Below are 17,342 nucleotides of genomic sequence, written 5' to 3' on the forward strand. Positions count from 1 at the left end.
GGCAAAGGCATTCTAAGTAAATGGAGTAAGACTCAAGTAGTAATGAATTAAACAATCTGGAATCTTGTGTACATATACATATGGTTGAATAATAGAAGAATGATTAAAGTATGAGTCTTCACTCTACAGATTCTTGAATGGCATACTGTGGGAAGTTTCTTTTTTTACATAGGGTGGATTTGTTCATTTGTTTAAAGTAGAGGAGAGTGACATGATAAACTATATTTTCAAGGAATATTTTTTTGTCACTGCTGAGTGGATTGGTGGAGAGGAGAGAAACTGTAAGTAGGAAGATCACTTCTTTCAAAAGATAATTAATCAGTTATGGTGGTAGCTGTGGAAAGGGAAAGGAAGATGGACATATTTCGGTAGACTGAACTAAGCAAGTGATTTAATGTTAGGGGAGAAACTAAAGAGGGAAGTGTAAAGGTTTTAATAATTGTGAATTTGGATGTCAGGGGCTGTTGTGCCATTAACCTAAACAGGGAATTAAAAGGAGAGCTTGAACCTTATTTATCTAAGAAAGATGATAATTTTGGTGTTAAATATCTCTTTTCTTTTCTTTTTTTTAGATTTTATTTATGTATTTGACAGAGAGAGAGAGAGAGACAGTGAGAGAGGGAACACAAGCAGGGGGAGTGGGAGAGGGAGAAGCAGGCCTCCTGCTGAGCAGGAAGCCCGGCGCGGGGCTCGACCCCAGAACCACGACCCGAGCCGAAGGCAGACGCCCAACGACTGAGCCAACCAGGCACCCCAAATTCTTTAAAAAATTTTTTTAGTTTAAAGTAATCTCTATACCCAGTATGGGGCTTGAACTCACAGCCTCAAGATCAAGAGTTGCAGGCTCTGCTGACTGAGCCAGCCAGGTGCCCCAGGATGTTAAATATCTCTTACGGAGATGACGTGGTGAAGCTTGGCCAAGAGGTTGGGTTGAGATATTAGTTTGGGGATTCATTTGCCTAATGGTTACAGTTTAAATCCTAGGAATGCATTTTTAGACAAGGATAGAGAAAGAAGGTACACCTAAGATAAAATCCTAAGGAGAATGTGCAGGGTTTGATGGTAGGATCATGAGTTATGGAGTAGTCACGATAGTGCAGTTCCACTGACTTTAGGGAGAAGTTTTGAGTAAAAGGCTAGTAATATCTCTTGCAGTGAGGACCAATTAAAAAAAAAGGCTGATAAGTGAAATATGTCAATCAGAGAAAGACAATTATCGTATGATATCACTCATATGTGGAGTTTAAGAAACAAAACAAAGCATCATAGGGGAAGAGAGGAAAAAATAAAACAAGATGAAACCAGAGAGGGAGACAAACCATATGAGACTCAATCATAGGAAACAAACTTAGGGTAGCTGGAGGGGAGGTGGATAGGGGAATGGGGTGATTGGGTGATGGACATTAAGGAGGGCATGTGATGTAATGAGCACTGGGTATTATAATAAGACTGATGAATCACTGAACTCTACTTCTGAAACCATAATACATTATATGTATGTTGTTAATTGACTTAAATAAAAAAACGGAAAAAAAAATAAATGAGTGTTGACAAACTAGCCTTAAAGCAAGTCTCTTTAAAAACAAGTGTTCCAAACTACTTCTATGTCATATATAGAATGGCTCAGTGATTTGTTGATGAGATTTTCAATAAATATTTCTGTACAAGAAAAATAAAATCTTTAAAAAAAGACTGAGAAGGCATCACTCCTTTTTACTATATCTTTTAGCTTTTCCTTTCCATTTTTGTAATGTTACTTTCCCTCTTCCTCCCCACTTCAATTCTGTATTATTTCTCATTTTCTCCTGTTTCCTGCTTGTTTTCAGATCTATTTCTAGCTATACTTCTATCTGGGGAGGGTGATCAGGAAGATCAGTGTTGTTGTTCAGACTAACTGATTTCATAGACTGCATTATTACAGTGTGAATCATGGCACATACCCAAAGCAGGCAAAACTGTGATAGCATGAAGCCTATTTGAGGTTTGTTCTACAAGAATATATTGTGGCTGAAAGCTTTAGCAGGAAATTCTACCAACACTTCTTAAGAAGTAAGTGTGGATTTTTATGACACTTCTTTATTTTTTTGTTTTTATTTTTTTATGTAAGCTCTATGCCCAACATGGGGCTTGAACTCATGACCCTGAAATCAAGAGTTGCTCTGCTGACTGAGGCAGCCAGGCCCCCCGTGACACTTCTTTAAAAAAATTTTTTTTTTTAAATGAACCTATATAAAGATCCTTTTTTAAACAAAAATCTTTGGTTTAATGAGTCATGGTATAGTATGGGATTTCTGTCTTTTCCTTAAAATCTATTAAATCTAACAAATAGTGCATGTATATATACATATTCAGAATACATATATAATTGTATCATATTTTCTCCTTTCATTCTTCTTTTTGTTAACTATAGCATGAACTTGACATAACGTATATAAAGTGAGGTAGAAATGCACTTGAACAATTGTAATGAAAGGGAGGACTTTGTAAAAAGGAAGAGTATTTTCATGTTATGTGTGTATTAGGTTATATATTCATTGTTTTATTTTGAAGTGCTTTTTTCTTATCTCTTCTGATAGATCTTAAGTGATTCTAAATCTTTAAAAAAAGTACTTGTCTGAACATAATTATCAATTTTTCTTTCAGGAAAGAGATGTAGGCTAACAATTACATAAGTAATAAATATGAATCCCTTTCTGTTGTAGAAATTATAATTAATAATAATAATAAATATAAATTTAGAAGTAAAGGAAATAAAAATCAAGAGTTCCTTTTATTCCTTCTACAGGAGTAAACCCTGTTAGGTGTTTTGTGTTCTTCCTTCCAGACTTTTTCCTATGCATTTACATGTATACATAAATATATGTACACACAGAAAAGAATATGTAGCCTATTTTTGAAAACCTAAATATGCTATATGTATTTTTCTATAACTTGCTCGTTTTACTTAACAGTGTGTCTTGGAGCTCTGTCCATTACATAGAGTGAAATTTATACACACATGTACACAAACTGTGTGTGTGTTACGTATGTATGTAGAGTTGACACGCAGTGCCACGGTAGCCTCGTGCACACAAACTGTCTGTATTTCTTATTTATTTATTTGACTGTGGTTGACACACAATGGCACATTGGCTTCAGGTATACCAATAGTGATTTGACGGTTTATACATACGCTGTGCTCACCACAAGTACAGCCACCGTCTGTCCCATAAATATGGAAGGCTTCATGAATTTGCATACCTTTCTTACTTGGGGGCCATGCTAATCTTCTCTGTATGGTTTCAATTCCAATTTTCGTACATATGCTGCTGAAGTAAGCACTGTATTTCTTTCTTTTAATTAAGTTTTGCCTTTATAAATTTATATATATGACTTTTAGTAATCTCTTAATTTTAGGAGAGTTTTAGATTTACAGAAAAATTAGAGAGTGTCCATGTATTCCGTACTTACTTTCTCTTACTGAAATTTTACATTTGTATTATACGTTTGTCGCAATTAATGAGTCAGTATTGATACATTATCATTATTAACTAAAGCCATACTTTATTCAGGTTTCCTTAGTTTTTACCCAGTGTCATTTTTCTGTTCAAGGAATCCCACCCAGGATACTACATTACATTTAGTCATTATGTCTGTATAGGCTTTTCTTGGCTATGGCAGTTTCTCAGACTTTTCTAGCTTTTGATTACCTTGATGGTTTGAGGAGTACTGGTCAGGCATTTTGTAAAATGTCCCTCAATTGGGATTTGTCCTATGTTTTTCTCATGATTAGAATGGGGTTATTGGTTTTTGAGAGGAAGGCCCATGACTTTGTAAATTTTAAAAATAAAATTTAATTTAAAAAATCAAGGGGTGCTTGGGTGGCTCAGATGGTTATTGGTCTAACTCTTGGTTTCAGCTCAGGTCATGATCTCACGGGTCTTGGGATATATCCCCCCATCAGCGGGCAGTCTGCTTGAAGATTCTCTTCCTCTGCCCCTCCCCCCACTTACGTGCATGCACTCTCTTCTCTCTCTCTCTCAAATAAAATAAATCTTTAAAAAAAATCAAGTAGTACTGAAAGGTTTTTGTTTTTTGTTTTTTAAAGATTTTACTTATTTGTCAGAGAGAGAGAGCACAAGCAGGGGGAGTGGGAGAGGGAGAAGCAGGCTCCCCACTGAGCAAGGAGCCCGATGCAGTTCTCGATCCCAGGACCCTGGGATCATGACCTGAGCCGAAGGCAGACGCTTAACCTACTGAGCCACCCAGGCGTCCCAGTACTGAAAGGTTTATAATGAGAATTGGCCCTAACTCTCTAGTCCCTGCCCTGGCCCCCAGCTGTTAACTCTTTCAGTTCTCATCTTTTAATTCCAAATTTCTAAATAAAGTGCTCATACTGCCTTTTAATTTTTTATTGGTCAGTTTTAGACATATATTGCATTCTTCTTAAGATTAATAAGAATTTAGCACTTTTATAACCTAGCTTCTTTCCTACCCAGTAATTTCATAAAACTTAGTTGAAACATAATAATCAGTGTTAATTATGACTTTGCAAATACTGTTGAGTGCAGATCAGAGATCCTTTTCTGTATGGCCTTCTGGGTTTTCATAATATTTAAAAATTGGCTCTCTTTACACACAGATAAATGGTCTCCAATTTACAATGACTTACAATTTTTGGACTTGATTATGGTGCAAAAGTGATGCAATTCAGTAGAAATCGTACTTTTGAATTTTTTTTTAAGATTATTTATTTATTTATTTGACAGAGAGAGACAGTGAGAGAGGGAACACAAGCAGGGGGAGTGGGAGAGGGAGAAGCAGGCCTCCCGCTGAGCAGGGACCCCAGTGCATGGCTCAGTCCGAGGACGTTGGGATCATGACCTGAGCCGAAGACAGACGCTTAACGACTGAGCCACGCAGGTGTCCCTGTACTTTTGAATTTTGAACTGTACTTTCTGAATTGGCAATATGTGGTAGGATATTCTCTGGTGATGTTGGGTGGGACAGTGAGCCATAATGCCAGTCAATCATGGGATCACAAGGGTCAACAAGTCCATACACTTAAAATCATTCTGTCCCCATACAGCCGTTCTTTTTCTTATTTTTAGTACAATATTCAATAAATTACTTGACATATTCAACACTTTACTATAAAATAGACTTTGTGTTGGATGATTTTGTCCAACTGTAGGCTAATGTAAGTGCTCTGAGCACATTTGGTGAATTAGGTGTATTAAATGCATTTTTGACTTAATGATACTTTCGGTTTACAACGAATGGATTTATTGAGATGAAATCCCCTTGTAAGTCAAGGAAGCTCTGTTTATATCTATTGCATCTTCATTTTCTGTCCTGTTCTCTGTGTTGTGTGAGAAGAGATAATATAGCAATTCCTCTTTATTCCTGGAGGTACTTTCTGCAGTGCTCTGTTGCTGTCCTTCAGTCTGAACTGGCTACCCTTTAAGCCAGCTGCACAGCTTTCGTACTGGTAGTTCCTTGTGTGCCCGCCTGTGCTGGGTCTCCTGCTTCCTTGGTTTTATGCCTTCTTCCTTCTTTGTTTAGTCCTTAAAATTTTCTTGAGCATATCCTAAGAGGGGATGCGTGTATGATAAAAATATTTGAATTTTTGCTTGTCTGATCATGTCTTCCCTCATACTTGATTGATAGTTTGGCAGATTAAGGAATTCTAAGTTAAAAATTATTTTCATTCAGCATTCTGAAGGCACTTGTTTGTTGTATTGCTTTCTAGCATCTACTGTCATGTTGAAGAGTTCCACGCTATTACCTGATCTTTTATATGTGATCTGGTTTTGTTTTGTTTTTTTAATTCCTTTGGAGACTTAGGATCTTTTCTTTATCTCTAGTGTACTGAAATTTCATGATGGTGTGCCTGGTGTGTGTGTGGGAAGGGGGGCTACCACTGTGAATTCCATTCTTTGTACTCATCCCTTGATGGAATCTTAATTTTGGTGCAGTCACCAAATTTGGTGCACTTAATTTTGGTGCAGTCTCTTTTCTGAGAAAATTTCTTTTATTTATTTATTTTGGTATTTTTCTTCCCTATAAAATTTTATTTTCCTTTTCTGAAATTTCAGTTAATTTGATATTGGATCTCCTGAATCCTTTAGGAATTTGGTCCTTTAGGTCACCTTATTTTCTGCTATTTTCCACTTCTTTGTCTTGTTGCTCTCTTTTTGGAAGATTATCTCAACTTACCTTCCAACTTTTTGAGTTTTTCAGTTTTGCCTTTGTATTTTTAAATTCTAAAAGTTTTTTTTTTTTTAATTTCCCGATTCAATTCAGTTTAAGCATTTTAGAGAAGTACAATCAGGTTGTTTTTTAGCTCCACCCTTTGCCTTGCCTGGGGTACCTGAGGTTCAAGCCTGTTCATTTTCTCCTGAAAACAAAAAATGGATGTTTGCCTTAAGGAGTGAGATTGAATGATTACTTGACTCTTTGGGACAAGGGTGGGAAGACTGGGAAGTCCTACTATTTTTTATGTAAACTTTTAAACGATTTCCCTTATTTAAAGACTCCTGTGTGTGGTGTGTATACACAGATGTATATACCTAAATATATGTGTATGAGTTTTCATATATTTACACAGATATATATGTATATATATGATACATGGGATCATTTTATACATTTACATTTATATATGTTAAATTGCCTTTTTCTTCTAACATTTCATGAACATTATCCCTGCCTCATATTAACTATTATTCAAACATGATTTTTTTTTTTTTTTTGACAGAGAGAGACACAGCGAGAGAGGGAACACAAGCAGGGGGAGTGGGAGAGGGAGAAGCAGGCTTCCCGCTGAGCAGGGAGCCTAATGTGGGTCCCGCTGAGCAGGACCCTGGGATCATGACCTGAGCCGAAGGCAGACGCTAAACGACTGAGCCACCCAGGCACCCCTCAAACATGATTTTTAATGGCTTCATATTTTCCCATTAATGAATATACCCAAATTTATTTAATCAGTCTCCATTTGTTAAACATTTAAGATATTTACAGTTTTTCGTAATTATAAATAATATGAGATGAGGACTCCTGGGCATATATGTTTGTGCTGGCTTGTTATTTCCTTTTTATTGAATCCTAGCAGTGGAATTCTGGGATCATAGGAATGATTGGGCTTTTTTTGTTTTGTTTTATTTTTGTTTTTTGTGGGGGGAAGAGGGAGAGGGAGAGAGAGAATTTCAAGCAGGCTCCACGCCCAGAACGGAGCCTGTCGCAGGGCTCCATCTCTTGACCCTGAGATCATAATCTGAGCCAAAATCAAAAGTCTGACGCTTAACCTACTGAGTCACCCAAGAATGATCAGTTTTTTTTTTTTTAAAGATTTTATTTATTTATTAGAGACACAACAAGAGAGGGAACACAAGCAGAGGGGGAGTGGGAGAGGGAGAAGCAGGCTTCCCTCGGGAGCAGGGAGCCCGACGTGGGGCTTGATCCCAGGACCCTGGGATCATGACCTGAGCCGAAGGCAGACGCTTAACGACTGAGCCACCCAGGTGTCCCAGGAATGATCAGTTTTAATGCTTTCCATCATATTGTTAAATTGCCTTCCAGTAAGACTTTTTAGTTTATACTTATCATTCTGTAGAAGTGCTTATTTTACTTAACCTTTGCCATTACTCTTAAGAAAAATGGTCAATTTGATAAGTGAAAATGGTTTTATATTGTTTTAATTTGTGTTTTTTTTTGAAGACTGGTAAGGTTGAACTTTTTTAAAATATTTATTTGACATTAACATTCTCTGGAATTTGTTTTATGTCCTTTGCACCTTTTTCTATTTTTTTTTAAAAAGATTTATTTATTTACTTGAGAGAGAGAGAGAGAGCACATGAATGCTTGTGCTCCCAGGAGTGGGGGGGAGGGGCAGAGGGGGAGAGGGAGAGAAAAATCCCAAACAGGCTCCCCACTGAGCAGGGCTCCATCTCAAGACTTTGAGACCATGGCCTGAGCCGAAATCTTAGAGTCTGATGCTTAACCAACTGAGCCACTCACGCACCCCTGCACTGTTATTTTCTTTCTCTATTTTTTCTTATTTTTTAAAAAATATTATGTTGTAAGAATTCTTCCTATAAAAAGAGATCTATATAAAAAAGAAATTACCCCATGGTCTTTTAAGGAAAATTATTTGTTTTTATTGAGACACATAGAAAAATTGTGGATCCCTAATATTTTTGGAGGAGTAGCTTCATTAAATCTTAGGATTTTTTTTTGTCAAAAACAACCAGGCCAGTTAGAAAAGGGAAATAAATTTGAGGAACTACTCCTGGAAGGCTGTAAGGACTAAGAATTTCCTTCCTTGCTGTGGTATGACTGGGAAAAGAAGGAAGAATTAACAAAGATCAACATAGAGCACCTAAGAGGAAAGAAAGTTACGATGTACTATAGAAAGTAATGCAGTAATTTCTTACTATATCGCAGGACCTGTTTCATGAATCCAACAAGCACTTACTGAGTTAGAGTCTTCTCTACCATTAAGGAACATACACTATACTCTGGTGGGGGGAGGAATGATTATAAAGAGAAAGATACATTTATATCAGAAAGAATACAGTGTGAAATTTGCTGTAATAAGGCTAGAGAGAACCTGCCTACTGTATTATACAGGATAGTTTTAATGGACCTGGTCTGATTTCTTAGCACAGAGCAGATGAGAATGAGCCTGTTGGTGACCGCCAGAAGTTATAACTGTCACCTCTCATATGTGCAATAATAAATGACACCCGAGACAATAAAAATTAAATGATGCTCAAATACTATAGTTTTGAACAGGTGAATTTTGTTTTGCTTTTGAGTTCATCAATATGAGTATGATAATGAGTTTAAATATTTGTCATAATGAAAAGACTAAATTATATTTCTTAGATTTTTGTAAACAGGAAGTATGTAATACATTTTTGAAAATTACTAGAATGATTAAAAAATAGTGCCAATCTTCTGTTATCTAGAAACTATGAATGAATTCTTAAGATTCCAGATAAATGGATTTTTGTTGTATTATAAATCTCTTAAGGGGTGCCTGGGTGGCTCAGTTGGTTAAGCAAGTCTGTCTCTTGATTTCAGCTCAAGTCATGAAGTCAGGGTTGTGAGATCTGGCCCCTGTCAGACTCCATGCTGGGTGTGGAGCCTGCTTAAGATTCTCCCTCTCCCTCTTTCTATCCTCTTTTATTCTCCCCCTCACTCCTCTCTAAGAAAATTAAAAATATCTCTTAAAAGGATTCTCTAACAATGCTTTTTATAAGTTTGACTTTCTCCTTACTGAAGTGATTCATCTAATATTTGTGTATGTGCTTTCATCTCTATATTATTATAATGACTTTAATACAGGTGAAGACTAGTAAATTTTATTATAACCAGATGAAAACAATGATTTTGTTATTTAAGAGCTGGTTTTCCATAGTGGTACCAACAATAAGAACAAATGATATCGATGTTAAGACTCTTTAGTACAGCACTATTATTCATTTTCATCTCTTGCATGTAAGTGCTCAATAGAAATATATTGTGTGCATGAAATCTGAAATATATTGCTAAATCAGTAAATTGAATATATGTTTGAAAATCCCATTTATATCTTATTTGAAATTATTTTAATCAATTTTATTTTTTATATCATAACTTTTACATACAGTGTAAGTCTTCAGCACGTGTATTTTTCCACGTGTAATTTGTAGTTTGTTCTGGTTTCATAATGACTTAGTCATTTATTCCTTCTCCTTTCCTTCATTCTTATATTCCTTCTGCTTCTGTAGGTTCAAACTCTATCATGGGTCTGTTTATATCTGTCTTTCCTCTCTCCCCTCGCCCCCTTTTTATTTTTATCATTTTTATTTTTTATTTTCATTTTTCATTTTTTTAAAGATTTTATTTATTTGAGAGAGAATGAGAGAGAGAGCACGAGCAGGGGGAGAGGGAGAAGCAGACTCCCCTGCTGAGCAGGGAGCCCTATACGGGGCTAGATCCCAGGACCTGAGCCGAAGGCAGACGCTTAACCAACTGAGCCATCCAGGCACCACCCCCCCCCTTTATTTTTAAATAAAACTTGTAGTCCTTATGTTAAGTTGGACTTTTCAAAACCGATAATTTCTTGTTCTTATGGTAGAATAATTTTTACTTTTATCCCAATAATTAGCTAAAAATTCCTTCTAAACCTTAGATTAGACCATGAAGGGTAAAACCATACAAATTCTTGGTCATGAAGAGAAATGATTTTTTAAGAATGACCGTTTTTTAAAGAACAATATTTTACAGTAAACATGATGCCAGGGAGCTGTTTTCCTTGTGAAAACATGTAGAAGTGCTTTTATGACTATGAATTCATTAAAATATAGTAACAGCAGAGTTGCGATTTTATAGACAGTGGTGTTCTAAATTGTTATGACAAAAAATGCTTATTATGGCTCAATATTATGGATAGACATAGATAATATTCTGCATTCATAAGGCTCATATCTTTGCAGTATGCTTTTGTATATATTTCCTATTTAATCTTTATATAAACTCCATTTTACAGCTGAGATGGGAGATCTGAAAGTTTGTTATCAAGGTTGCAGAACTTGAACCTAGGTCTTCTGAACTTGTAGGCTTTCCACTTTGTTATAGCTGTAACATGTTTACCTGTAACATATAAACATGTCTTACAACATCTTTATGTTATCTGTAACATGATTTATGAAACATTTAATGGAGGAATTTAAAGTTGGATTTTGAAAAAGGATATGCCCTGAGAAACAAAAAATTCTAGGAAGGTTGAAGGTAGATTGAAAGATTGAGACAGGTGTGTAGGTTGGGACAGCAGTTACCCCCCAGAAACGCTTTTCTGCTATGAATATATAGGATGATTTGTGTTTGCTTCCTTTCCTTAGAAGGTTCTGAGTGTGGGGTGGGAGGGTAACTATAGTTATGTTGTCAGTCACTCTTCTTGTCTTGGCTATGTCATTGTTTTTGTTTCTAGATGTTTTTCATATAATGACTTAACATCTTCAGTTTATCTTTACCTAATATACCGGAAGGCATATTCTAGGACCCTTTTTCCTGTTTTATGAAACTAATATGGTCCTATTGCAGAAACTTTGAAACTTTTTGCTACTTAAAAATAATCGCTTTTAGGGGTGTCTGGCTGGCTCAGTCAGTAGAGCTTGTGACTCTTGATTTTGGGGTCATGAATTCAAGCCCCACATTGGGTGTAGAATTTACCTTAAAAAAATAATGGCTTTTAATAATTTGCGCTATTATTTTTCAGTCTGATTTTTGAATGTGTATTAATTATAATTTCAAAAAATTGGGATGATAATTGGGGTGCCTGGGTGGTACAATTTAAGCAGTTAAGTGGCCAACTCTTGGTTTCAGCTCAGGTCCTGATCTCAGGGTCATGAGATCCAGCCCCATGCTCAGCGTGGAGTCTGCTGAAGATTCTCTCTTCCTCTCCCTTTGCCCCCCACCCACATTCTGCTCTCATAAATAGGTAGGTAGGTAGGTAGGTAGGTAGACAGATAGGGATGTATAGGGACAGGAGTTATATATGGAAAATCTGTGTGCACTTTCTGTTCAGTTTTGCTGAGAACCTAAAACTGCTCTAAAAAGTAAAGTCTAGGGGCCTCTGGGTGGCTCAGCTGGTTAATGTCTGACTCGTGATTTCCACTCAGGTCATGATCTCAGGGTCATGAGATTGAGCCTTGCATCTGGCTCTTTGCTCAGCGTGGAGTCTGATTGTCCCTATCCCTCTGCTCCTCCCCCCCCTGCTTACGTGCATGCGTGTGCACGCTCTCTCTCTCAAATAAAGAAATAAAAATCTTAAAAAAATAAGGTCTATTGGGGTGCCTGGGTGGCTCAGTTGTTAAGCGTCTGCCTTCGGCTTAGGTCATGATCCCAGGGTCCTAGGATCGAGCCCCGCATCAGGCTCCCCACTCCTCAGGAAGCCTGCTTCTCCCTCTCCCACTCCCCCTGCTTGTGTTCCCTCTCTCACTGTGTCTCTCTCTGTCGAATAAATAAATAAAATCTTTAAAAAACAAAAAAACAAGAAAAATAAGGTCTGTAATGTAATAAGTATATTTATAAATAAAGTTTATTAAAAATTGGGTAATACCATATTATAATTTTATTTCCTGAGAAGCTAGTTTAATTGTATTCTGAAAAATATTTATATTTTGTGACTGTGATAGGTTTATATCATAATTTTTTATATATATGCCATTAAAATTTACAGTTATTTTAATCTTTGTGGCTAGAAGTCAGGATTGTGGTTACCCTTAGGGATGCTGCATCAGGCCTGGAGGGAAGATGAGGGGTGCTGAGGGGCTGTTCATTTTTGTGAAAATTGAGCTATATACTTACATGTTTTTTCTGTATGTATATTATATCTTAATAAACTTTAAAAGTTCAGTAGTTCTTGAAATAACACTTTAAGGTTAATAAAGTTAATAGGGATGATTGGGAAAAGAAATGTAGAGATAGATGACTGTTTTCTTCAGTTGTGGTTTTTAAAAGATACGTAAATAGTTCATTAAAAATGTATGTTTTTTTTTTTTTTAAAGATTTTATTTATTTATTTGACAGAGAGAGAGACAGAGAGAGAGGGAACACAAGCAGGGGGAGAGGGAGAGGGAGAAGCAGGCTTCCTGCTGAGCAGGGAGCCCGATGCGGGGCTAGATCCCAGGACCCTGGGATCATGACCTGAGCCGAAGGCAGACGCTTAACGGCTGAGCCACCCAGGCGCCCCTAAAAATGTATGTTTACTTAGGAAATATTAACTTATATATGTGTCTTAAGTTCCAGCTATTTGGAGTAACACTTGATGGCTGGACGACAGCCTGTGACAGGATTTCAAGGACTTTAGACATCAAAAAGTAAGAGTAGCAAACTAGTCTGAAGCATGAGAACCGCTTAATCTATTTCTAGAATTTAAGTTGTATATGAACAGATGAGGACCTTATTTACTCACTTCTGTCTCCCTAAGCCTTTTCTTATACTCAGCGATGCATATTTGTTAAATTGGTGAGTCCCTGTTTTTGTTTGCTCTCCCATCAACTATCCTTTCTTCTGCTTTGAGTATTACCACTTTTAAAAAAAGCACTTTGTAAGTTTCAAGGTAAAGTATCTTATTTGAATTTGTATTTTTTTATTATTAATGAGTGTAAGTTTTAAAATGTTTATTAAGTACATGGACTTAATTTTTTGAGAATTATCTGCTTAAGTAGCCTAGACCTGAGTTGTTCAGTGTGGTAGCCACCAGTCTCATGTGACTGTTAAACAGTTTGAATTGAGATGTGCTGTTAAGTGTAAAATATACCCTGGATTTTGAAGTCTTATTGTGAAAAACAATGTAAGATGTCTCAATAATAATTTGTTAGTGTTGGTTTCATTTTGAAATGACATTTTTTAGATCTATTGGTTAAATAAAATGTATTGTTAAAATTAATTTCACCTGTTGGTTTTTGTGTCTAATGTGACTACTAGAAAATTCAAATTCACGTATCTGGTAAGCATTTTATTTCTACTGGGCAGTACTGATCTAGATGGTAATCTAATCATGAGGTGATTAGGACCTGAATTAGGGTAGTATTTATAGAAAGGAAAGTAAGGAAGGATTTTAAGAAATTCTGCAGTATGCATATACACTATATAATCTCTGTTACAAGGTATTTTACAGTTTTTATGTGCTTCAATCATGACTTTGTAATCAATAGTAAGCTTTTTTTTTTTTTTTTTGAAGGCAAAAGCTACGTTACTATTTGAAATTCTCCTCTACATCTTCTGTTTTGCTGTGTGCATAGTAGCTTGATTAAGCAAGAATAGGACATCAGATAATCTTATAAATGCAAATTTAAATTTTTAGAAAGCAGATCAGTGATTCCTAGAGTTCTTATACCTTTTATTTTAACATCCTAATATCACCAGGTAGCCAGATCAGTCATATCCTTTTTAAAAGGAGTAAGGGTAAGGGAACTAACATCTAGTCATATATATACCAGGGTCTGGGTAGTCATTTTATTTTTTTTTCGTTTAATCCTTATGGTAACCTGTGAGAAAGATAACCAGTATTTTATAGGTTAAGACACTGCGATTGAGTAATTTTTCCATTGTTATGGTATTAATTCAGATATGGCCAACTTCAAAACTAGCACTTTATCCATTGTAGTTTATTATCTTGATTAAAGTTATTTTAAATGACTTGAAGTTAGTCTAATATTGTGGTTGACATGAATTAAAGAAGAATAATCTCTAGAATGAAATATATAATGATAAATTTTGATAGTTTATGATGTGTATGTCATGTGTTCTATGTTAATATACGACAGGAAGTTTGGAAATCTCTTTCCCCAGACCTGAGAAGAAGAACAAAAGGCGTGTTTGTTTTTCATTCTGATTTTTCATGATGTATTCTAGAAATTGCACATAGTTCTTGGGGAAAAATTATAAAATAGTTTTAAATATTTACTTGGTTTTGTCTTTCAGATAAAATCAAAGACAAAATTAAAGAGAGAGATAAGGAAAAAGAGAGAGAGAAGAAAAAGCATAAAGTAATGAATGAGATCAAGAAAGAAAATGGAGAAGTAAAGATTTTGCTGAAAAGTAAGTTTATATTCAGTGATTTTAGTTGTACTATATTATATTGCTCGGTGTACTTACTGGCTTAGTGATTCAAATAAGAAATGTTTGTTGCTGAATTTTGCTGAGAATAAACTTTAATGGTAAGAATATGGAAAGTTTTGTAATAGTGTGGAGTTCTAATCTGTATAGTAATGTCTTTAGTATATTTCATTAGTGAGTTATGAAAAAGTAGAAAAGTTTAGCCTTCATTAAACTATTAGGTTCCTTAAACATAGGTTATCTAATTCTGTTTGCATTACTAGTCTTTACCCATATTTAGATCATCTAAACAGGCTAAAACAATTTTAGTATGGTAGGGATGGTAGAAGAAGTGAGCTTAAAAATATTTGACTGTAATCACCCTATCATAGTCTGGTATCATAGGGGGAACATTTTATTCTGAGCTGAATTAGAAGGTATACTGTTTTGGGGTGCCTGGGTGGCTCATTCATTGAGTGTCTGCCTTCGGCTCAGGTTATGATCCCAGGGTCCTGGGATAGAGCCCCACATGGGGCTCCCTGCTCTGCGGGAAGCCTGCTTCTCCTTCTCCCTCTCCCCCTGCTTGTGTTCCCTCTCTCGCTGTCTCTCTCTCTCTGTCAAATAAATAAATAAATAAAAATCTTAAAAAAAAAAAAAAGATATACTGTTTTACTGTGTGTTTCTTGCAGGCTTAAAGAACATCCTCTTTTTGTTTGCTGTTTTTTCTCTATTGTTACATTTGTTTTCAGTTGCTGTTTATACATGGTGGGGGTGGTTGGGGAATAATACAAATCCTATCAGTAAATCTGAACTTTTTCAGGGAATACGTGTGGTAGAAACAGAAGTAAGGACAGTTTTATTTTATTTTATTTATTTATTTATTTATTTTAAAGATTTTATTTATTTATTTATTCATTAGAGAGAGAGAGAGGCAGAGGGAGAAGCAGGCTCCCCGTGGGGAGCCCGATGCGGGACTCAATCCCAGGACCCTGGGATCATGACCTGAGCTGAAGGCAGATGCTTAACTGTCTAAGCCACCCAGGCGCCCCTATTTATTTATTTATTTTTAAAGATTTTATTTATTTATTTGACAGAAGGAGACACAGTGAGAGAGGGAACACATGCAGGGGGAGTGGGAGAGGGAGAAGCAGGCTTCCCGCGGAGCAGGAAGCTCGATCCCTAGCTCCTAGCATCATGACCTGAGCCATAGGCAGATGCTTAACAACTGAGCCACTCAGGCGCACCAGGACAGTTTTAAATTCACTCTGGTAGCAAGATAATCAGTGGCACTTTGGTTGTTAGGCAGCTAACAAATTCATTACCTGCCCCTATTGACAATTTGTAGATCAGAACACATTGATTAATTGGATGTTGAATTTATGTGTTAATAAACCATTATATCTACATTAAGAAGAAAAGGCTGTAGTACTGTATGTGTCATGAAATAATTGGTTAAAATTTATATTATTTAAGATAAACAGAATATTAGATTCTATATTTTTATTTCATTCTTTGTCATGTTCCCTGGTCACACTTTAAGCTCTATTTTCTACTTGTCAGAACTTTATATTTTATAAAATTCTTTTGACCTTGGAAGAAGCAGATCAGAGCTTAAGTCGATGGCTACTTAGTTAATGCTCATGGTCCTTTTATTCTGTTTCTTTTGACATTGTGTTTTTGTTGTGTTCTCCAATTAGATTGTAAGACTTTGAAGCAGGAGTCAAATCTAACCACCCTAGTGCTGTACAGCGGCTAATGGTTCATGCCATTAGAAGGGTTTACTTAACTTTATCCTGTTGGTTTAGTCAAATAGTCATTTTTTACCGGTTTAGTCAGATAATCATTTTCTTATCCAATGGAATGTACAGTGATGTTACTGGGTTGAATGTGGGATTCCTTACATACCATTAATGTAAAATATGTGAATCTAGAGATTACATATACAAATAAAATTTAAAATAGCCCCAGAAAATGGAGATTTTTCAGTAATAGGCAATAATAACCTTGACTTTGAAGTAAGTGAAAAATCTAGGAGATATTTTGGACTGAGCTAAACTGAAAACCTAGTGATGATAAAGGGGAAAAAATGAGATAGTTTTGGAAATGAATTAGTGACCTCTGAGATGACCAGGGGAAAGTGTATTTACTGTAAAACAGAGGTAAATAATAATTTAATTACTGCCTTACAGGGTTGTGAAGATTAAATGAGGTAAGGTATGGTGGAAGTGCCAAGTAATGTGTTTGGCCCACAGATAATTCAAGAAGTGGATATGAATCTTTTTTGTAAACATGTATGAAAGATTAACTCTTGTGATTGCAAAACAACAAAATTATCTCCTACCTGGGTAAGATATAGATAATTAAATGAATAAAGCACGATTCATTGGGAAATGGTGCCTGTCCCCTTGTAAGCAGCAAGTAAGTGTTAGCTATTGTTATTGTCTAGTAAAAACAGTTTGCTCTGCTAATTTATGATCAGGGAAAGGCCCTCTTTGTTATTGGTGTCATGCAACAACAACAGAATCAATATGGTGGGGGCGGTGTGCTGTTACTTACTACTGTGTGCCCCTTTTTCCTTCATGGCTTTTAACCTTTATTTTGTCTTTATAATTTTCTCCTTCTGGTAAGACTAATGTTGCAGGCTGTGGCTATTCAGGCATTGATTGATGACAGCACTTGAACATCTAAAATAGATGCTAACTCTTACTTCACACCAGTCCTCATTTCCTTCAGGTTTTTATCAAAAACTGCATCAAACTGAGTATACTAGA

The 17,342-nt window shown here is 35.9% G+C and overlaps 1 protein-coding gene and 1 pseudogene across 1 annotated transcript in view; one reads left to right on the forward strand and one right to left on the reverse strand.

The window, feature by feature from the left end:
* The window catches only part of RSBN1L (round spermatid basic protein 1 like), a 69,288-nt gene that overhangs the window by 19,101 nt on the left and 32,845 nt on the right, over window positions 1-17,342 (forward strand). Inside the window, exon 2 of the mRNA XM_036100317.2 lies at window positions 14,458-14,574. Within this exon, the coding sequence (XP_035956210.2) occupies window positions 14,458-14,574 (117 nt within the window). The remainder of the gene's footprint in view (window positions 1-14,457; window positions 14,575-17,342) is intronic.
* LOC118540966 (U6 spliceosomal RNA) lies at window positions 3,209-3,321 on the reverse strand (annotated as a pseudogene).

This window comes from Halichoerus grypus, chromosome 12 (assembly GCF_964656455.1).
Source record: "Halichoerus grypus chromosome 12, mHalGry1.hap1.1, whole genome shotgun sequence".
NCBI classification, from domain to species: Eukaryota; Metazoa; Chordata; class Mammalia; order Carnivora; family Phocidae; genus Halichoerus; species Halichoerus grypus.